This window comes from Acanthisitta chloris, unplaced genomic scaffold, assembly GCF_000695815.1.
Source record: "Acanthisitta chloris isolate BGI_N310 unplaced genomic scaffold, ASM69581v1 scaffold15091, whole genome shotgun sequence".
Classification (NCBI taxonomy): domain Eukaryota; kingdom Metazoa; phylum Chordata; class Aves; order Passeriformes; family Acanthisittidae; genus Acanthisitta; species Acanthisitta chloris.
In genome coordinates, this window is record NW_008657751.1 from 1 (window position 1) to 7,464 (window position 7,464).

Consider the following 7,464-nt stretch of genomic DNA (forward strand, 5'->3'; position numbering starts at 1 on the left):
GCCCCGAGCAGCGCGCGGAGCTCGTGGCGCGCTCGCAGAGAGGTAAAAGCGGTCTGGGCGCTCCGGCCGCCGTATTAGCCGCCTGGTAGTAAAGGTTTGGGCTGGTCGAGCAATGCACCCGCCGTAGTTCTGTAGTGTTGCGCAGTGCTTAGTGTCTGGGAAGGTTTCTTTGCGGGTTTTAGTTGGTGTATATCTCGGTAAAAGTGTGCTTACGCGGACAATACACATGCACTCTTGAGCAGAGCCCTGCCGAAGACGAAAATCCGTGTTACCTTCTCCGTTCACCCTTTTGTTCCTTTCGGATGGATGTATACAAACCAGAAGACCAATACTTTGATTTAGTGCCGTGCAAAACAGGATACGGGTAAAGATCAGTTCTGTATGCACATTGCCAGAGTGACCCTTGACATCTTGGTTACAGTTACTGTGTAATTGGCTTTAGTGTATTCTGCTGAGTTTTGAAATGAAACAATGTGTGAGAATGTTACAGTTGTAGGTAAATTGCATGATGACTGTTGAATGTATCGATGCTGAATGTTTAATTTATGTCTTCCAGGGAATATCTTGACAACATAACAGCAATTGGGCCCAGAACAGTTGGAAGTCCAGAAAATGAAGTTATTGCAGTTAACTACCTCTTAGAACAAATTAGGGGAATAGAAAGAGAGAGCACAGGTGCTCACAAGATATCTGTAGACATACAGAGGCCCACGGGCTCCTTCAGCATTGACTTTTTGGGGGGCTTTACTAGTTACTATGCAAACATAACCAATGTGGTAGTGAAGCTGGAACCCCGAGATGGAGCCGAGCATGCAGTGTTATCCAACTGTCACTTTGATTCCGTCCCTAATACCCCAGGTAGGTCCACGTGTCCATTCCATGTTTCTCTGTGTTACATGAGCCACGGAGCTTGGCTCATGGTTGTCTCCTACCAAGTAGCCTCATAGCCACTTGTTAGAATACTGCATGTGTCAACTACTCTACCTGAGCTCAGTGACATTCATTGTTTAGAGTGACAGGTTGATCCTGTTGAACTCAGGATTTGACTCTCACTTTCTGGTAGGCAGCAAATTACAGATGCTGTATTTAGATTTCTAGAAAGTTTGGTTATATCTGCCTGCCTTATAATTCACTGCTTATGCATGTAGTTCATGTGCTGCTTCCACCTGTTGTTCAGGTCTTTTCATACTTGGGTACTGATTTATTCCTGGCTTTCCTTTCTCAGGATGCTTTATGCCAAATACTGTTCTCACCCCCACTAGCTAGTCTGTGTTTTCCCCTCCCTTTGCTGGAATCGTACTTTATCTCAGATGCTTAGGCTGATGTGCTTAAGCTATGCCAGTTCTTTTTTTCTTTCTGCATTTAAGGTTTCTGTCTTAGAAGAGTGTAGTGATCAAAGTGCATGGCACTGTGGCCTCGGTGCCCTGTACATCTCCCTTGCTGCGGCTTTCACTGTTGCTGTTGCGTGCTTTAATTCCTGTTCCTCTGCATCATTTAAGTCTAATCTTGTTAAATAATTGTTGCAGCAAGGGTGAAAACAGCTTTGTAAATTCATGGTTATAACAATGCCAGGAAGGTACAGAGCTAAAGGTTGCACAAAATTTGTTGTAACACTTGGCCGCAGGTGTGTGCCTGTTGTTACAACTGAAAAACACCCACAGTGCAACTTTTACTGGAGTTTCTTCATTTACACCAGGCAGTAATTTTTTGGGAGGAGGGTAAACCTTTTGTTCTTTAGCACTTGCAAATAGTCTTCATTAGTGAGAAAACAGTTGAGTATTAGCTAGAGAAAAAAAACATTCGTTGCACTCTTTGTGCCTTTTTACTGTCAACAAATAGCATCCAGAACTTCTCTTTCTCCTCAGTCATATTTGGGCAACATGAGTTTCCAAATTAAGCTAAATAATTGCGTGGTTATTGTACATGCTCTGTGATTTAGGAATGGCAGGGATCCTAATTATTGTATTTATGGTCTGCATGTCTCTACTTAGACTTAGAACACTTCATAAGCAGAATACTATGATAATTGAAAACTGTCTTTAAATTAGTGCCCTATGTGAATTGTGTCCCCATTTCTATGGGTTGTAAGTCAGGATTGTGTCTGCATCCATTATTTTCTTGACAGTAAAATATGTCACCAACCTTGCACAGAAGTGTTGAAAAATGTTAGTGATTTGCATAGGATTTTACGGAAATCTGTAAATACTATCTGGTGGTGTTTATGCATACAAAACAAGCAAAACTCAGTAGACCATCAGTGTTAGAAAGCTTTTGCATTCCTTGTGAAGGAAATGTCTAAGCTCTTCCTAGTGAGAAGCATTGAAAAAGCTGCTTATTTTCTTTTAATGTGTTAATTAAACATCTTTAGAAGCTAACGAATGTGCCCTAATAGCATGCTGAGGTGTGACCATGCTGTTATTGTCATCTCAGTGCATGTCAGCATCGTAAATGCAAACAGGACTGCAGGAATGAGGTTTAATTTCTGTCTCCCAGATTTTATTTATTAGGGTAGGGTGGGGGGGATGCTAAAACTCTCACCAAAGTGAGGGAAATGGGAAAATGGAGATGTTGCCTAAAACATGGATGGTTAAGGTTAAAAAATGAGAGGGCATAGAAGGAGGTGAGAGTAAATCTAGAATAGTGTTGGATGAGGAACCAGAAGAAGACAGACTATTGGGCTCAGAGTGAAAGGGGTTTCTGCAGAGGAAAAAGGGTGGTGGAAAGCATCTGGTCATGAAAATCCTTTGTTATAATGTACACTTTAAGGAGATTTTTAAAGGTGTGAATTCCTGTATTTCCTTTGCTTTATTTTGCAGTGTTGGCTTTGTGTTTCCTCAAGGTTTTGTCCACTGAAGTGCATTGTGGCAGTGTAGGATGCTTCAGGGTGGCTTGTGTGGGAATGTTTATTTTCTTCACATTCGAGTGTGCTGTCAGTGAAAATTATGTCCTTATTTATTCACATTGTACTTAGGAAAAGAGAGAATGGTCACTTTGCTTGCTTAGTAACCTTGATGGTCTACTTTTCTTAAACAGTAGTATTGGATCTGCTATCTTGTACGTCACTTGCTCAACTTCTGATCATTATTCTTTCTACTATTGTTTTCAACTGTAGTTGAAAACAATAATAGAAACAACTTTTAACACAAGGTGCAAGCAGGACCAGAAAATACACTAAACCTTGATGTAATTATACTGCAGTTTGATTAAGAGACTCAAATAGAATAAAGCTTTTTTTCTTCTCTGGTCTTCATTGTAAGAATCTGTGTGTTTGTTGTAAGCTTTACTATTTTGCTGATTATTTTAAGGTGCCAGTGATGATGCTGTTAGCTGTGCAGTCATGCTTGAAATACTGAACACACTTTCAAAATCATCAGAGTCCCTGCAACATGCTGTCATATTCTTATTTAATGGTGCAGAAGAAAATATTTTGCAGGTGAGAATATGCCAGAATTATAAATTATACCTCTAAGTTGTGTATTAAAACTTTTAAAAAAGCAAAGAGTAACTGTGGATGTAGCTTCTGTTTAATCTATTTAAATATTAGTCTTAACATTCTGAGGAAAATATGTATGATTTCAAAGGGGAAAATAAACCTAGATTAAAAATATTGTCTGTATCAATTTAATTAGAAGACATAGATTTTCTGCATCTGTTTGTGTTGTCTGCCTTGTCCAATCTTGAATTATGATCATATGTGATGAAAAATAACATTTAGGCTGGTCTGGTAGATAATTTGACCTGTTTTTTTTTGTTTTCCCACCAAGGCTAGTCACGGTTTCATTACACAACATGAGTGGGCCAAGTCAATCAGAGCTTTTATTAACCTGGAGGCAGCAGGTGTAGGAGGAAAAGAACTTGTTTTTCAAACAGGTATGAGCTTGCATTGTGTCCAGTTTCTACACAAGGATAATTTGATAATAAACAGTGCAGACTTGAAGGAGTGTGAAAAGTGACTTGTAAGCAAAAGACAGGAGAGCCCCTGTGCCTTTTTCCCAACCCCGTGCAGTAATTAAGTTGCTCTCAGTCTTTAGACACTCGTAGGCTAAAGCCCTGCCACAGAAGTTGCCTCATAGGTGGGAAGCCTGTGTGGAACAGAATAACAGAAGTTGTGTTTCCCTTTTACATCAAGTTACAAAGGAGAAAATCATTTGCATATCACATATATCTTACATGCTTGTACTTTCATATGCTCTATTTATTTTTCACAGCAGTTCTTTCAAAATCTTTGCAGGGAGATGTTGGCATTAGAACTCCATCTGAGGCTCAGGAAGCAGCAAAACTTCTGTGTTTTGGAGGCTGCAGTTAAACTTGTGCATCGTCCTGGTTGGACTGCAGACTGTTGTACTGCTAGAGCTGCTTAGTTGTTTACTTGCACTGAATGCTGTAGGGGAGAGACTTTTTCTAAGCAGCAGTATTGATGTGTGGTACATACACAATGAATTGGAAGCTTGGCTAAACGTTATGACTTCTTCATTAATGCTGAGTCTTTTTTTGGGAGATGGCTTATTTGCTCTGCCACTGAACACTCAAGGCGACAGTGGTTTTGGTTTCTTCTCCCCAAGTGCAGCTAATTCTTTTTCTCAAGTGTGAGTCATTCAGACATCACAAATGTTCTTATTATATACCCTCTGGGGCAACAGTGTTAAACTCCAGTGAGTACCTTTGCATTCTCTGTTACTGTGAAGATGCACATGTTAACTGAAGTTCAAAAAGTATTTATTATGGAATTTCTTCTGATCTTTTGTTAGGACCTGAGAACCCTTGGTTGGTCCAAGCATATGTAGTAGCAGCCAAGCATCCCTTTGCCTCTGTGGTGGCACAGGAAATATTTCAGAGTGGTATTATCCCAGCAGATACAGACTTCCGTATCTACCGGGATTTTGGCAATGTTCCAGGTACGTGGTCGAAAGACATGTTCATGATGCACATTAAGTTTACAACAAGGATGCTGTTCTGTTGTTCACTTTGTAAAGGTCCTCAAATTTGGTTTGTCTTTCACACTGGGAGCAAATTTTTCTGCTTTTTTCCTTAGGCTTATAGATTTGGTTTGTCATGTAGTTGGCTAGGGATGTTGGAAACAAGACTGTTGTTTTCAGAAAGAAATTACCTGAGAGAAGTAGTTTCCTGAAAATCAGGAAAGTACTCCAGGAATTAACAGCACTCTATTAAATAGTCCGTTTTGAAACATTTGCTGATGATGCTAGTAACCTACTTGCAGGAATGAAATGTCTGTGTTTGATGGATAAACCAAAATCATCTGTTTTAAAGATAGTGACTTAGCAATGGATGCATTTTGATCGTTCTGGGGGGTTTTGGTCATAATCAAACACAGGGCAAACATGTTTTAGTTTTACTAATCTGTTTACAGTTTGCTATTAATTCTGCAGAGATTGAGCAGTGAGGAAAAACTGAGATGTTGACACAATGTGAACACAATTCAAAGGAATGTCAGCTTGTAAAATCCTTGTTGTCTGGCACAGGTTGTTACTGAGGTCACTTTCAAGACAAATGATATTTCTGGATTGACTATTAGAATAAAGCAGGTTGACATATTTTGAACTGTTCTGAAGTATGCTTCTAGGCTGAAAGTAGCTGATTTTGTGCATTGTGTTCTTTATTTGTTCAGAATCACACCTGGATCATAAATGGTAAATGAATTACCACTGACCTCTGGTTTTTTTCCCCCTAATGAATAAAAATTAAATAATGGAGTTAAAGAACTACTTTGTTCTTCTTTGTCCACTTGTAGAATTGAGGTATTTGTTAAACCTGTGCAAAATTGTGGGGATTCAGATTGCAGATAGCAGCTTTTTGCATGTGCGACTGAGGAGGTTGTTGGGGTACATATTTAAATATATATATGAGATCTATAATTAATCTAACAGAAAAAACCTTTGGGTTTTGGTTAATGTTTTTGTGTATTTGAAAAAAAATTAATTGAACTTTTCAATTAAGAGTTTTCAGACTGGCTCTCTGAAAAACTGTTTACACAGCAGTAAAAAGAACACAGCAGGTAGTTTGATACATCATTTCTATAGTTTGGCAGTGCTGCTTTTTGTTACTTTCAACATGGATATTCGCTGATGTTTTTCCAGTTAACATTTGGAAAGCACCTTGTACATCTTTTCTGAATCTGAGATGACTAAGAGTTTTCATGTGTTTCTCCAGTTGTATGCAGATGTCATGCAAATCAGTACATTGGAAAGGACATATATTTTAAAATCTTTTAAAACTGTTCTCTTTAGGATACACTTGGAATATGAGTTAGTCTTTCTTCTACAAAGGAGGCTGTTTTGTTCATCTTTAGGGATAATGATGGGGCTACAAAGTAGGGCACTATTTTGTGTGAAATATGTATGAGGCTTTGACATGTTTGTTTTGGGATTACATAAATGTTAAAAATGCTTTTTCTCTTTCTGCAGGAATAGATTTGGCTTTTATTGAAAATGGCTACATTTATCATACAGAATATGACACATCAGACAGAATTTTAACAGATTCCATTCAGAGGGCAGGTTGGTATTATAATGATTCAGTATTTTACCAAAGACTAGTGTTGTAGCTCCTTGTTCATTTTGTAAGACTGCTGTTGCAAGAGATTGGCAACTTTAATTATACATCTAGTACATGTTGAACTTCTTTTAAAGAATGAGGAATTAAATGTATACATGTCTTTTAAATACAAAGGAAATATATTTGGTCAACTTGGGAAGATAAACTTTATCAGCATCTGGTAATGTTAATTAGATTCTGTGGTTGCTTTCAGATCAAGGTTATCAAGATACCCTGTTGGTCAGCATTCTGTGTTCCTTTTCTCTCACTAAGTCCCCTTATTGATTATTGTCTCTTATGAGAAGCTTATGGATAAGTTGGTAGCGTAGAGGCTGATGTGCCAACACAGGTTTTTGGTTTAGAATAGATCTAGTCAGACTTACGTGTTAGCACACAGGCTGGGTAAACAGGATTTGTTTTCTACAACAGCTTGTGCTCATAGACTATTTGACAGACTGCAGGGAAGAAAATTACATTAAGACCTTTAATTTCCCAGGAAAAGCTAGCATAATCCTAAATGCCTCCAGGATTTTGACCATTCCCTCTTTAAGCTTATATAGAAGCCAAGTTAGAAGACCAGCATGAATAAGAGTTTTAAACACTTTCTTGCAAAACAGGAAGTAACACTTCTAAAATATCTGTAGGAAAGACGATTTTTCTAGTCATGATGGTTATGTAGTACATCTTGCTAAACATCACAGATCTAGAAAGATCCCAAAAAAACCCCCACAACCTGACAAGCTTTTCAGCTAGTAAGCACTTGTAAGAGTCATGTAAAAGCAAAATGAAAGTTGAGAACAATTGTTCTCATTTGATTGTATGTGTTTTGGTTGTACTGTGAGAAAGGAAAAGGTGATTGGTGCCTGTAGGCTACAGAGGAAAATAGCCACTTGTCTTCTACCCTACAGTCAT

The 7,464-nt window shown here is 38.5% G+C and overlaps 1 protein-coding gene across 1 annotated transcript in view; it reads left to right on the forward strand.

Annotated features, from left to right (window-relative positions):
• Positions 1 to 556: 556 nt before the first annotated feature.
• The window catches only part of ERMP1 (endoplasmic reticulum metallopeptidase 1), a gene marked incomplete at its 5' end in the record, with an annotated part of 16,902 nt that continues 9,994 nt past the window's right edge, over positions 557 to 7,464 (forward strand). Inside the window, 5 exon segments of the mRNA XM_009084845.1 lie at positions 557 to 858; positions 3,306 to 3,433; positions 3,765 to 3,870; positions 4,749 to 4,895; positions 6,423 to 6,515. Coding sequence (XP_009083093.1) covers positions 557 to 858; positions 3,306 to 3,433; positions 3,765 to 3,870; positions 4,749 to 4,895; positions 6,423 to 6,515 — 776 coding nt within the window.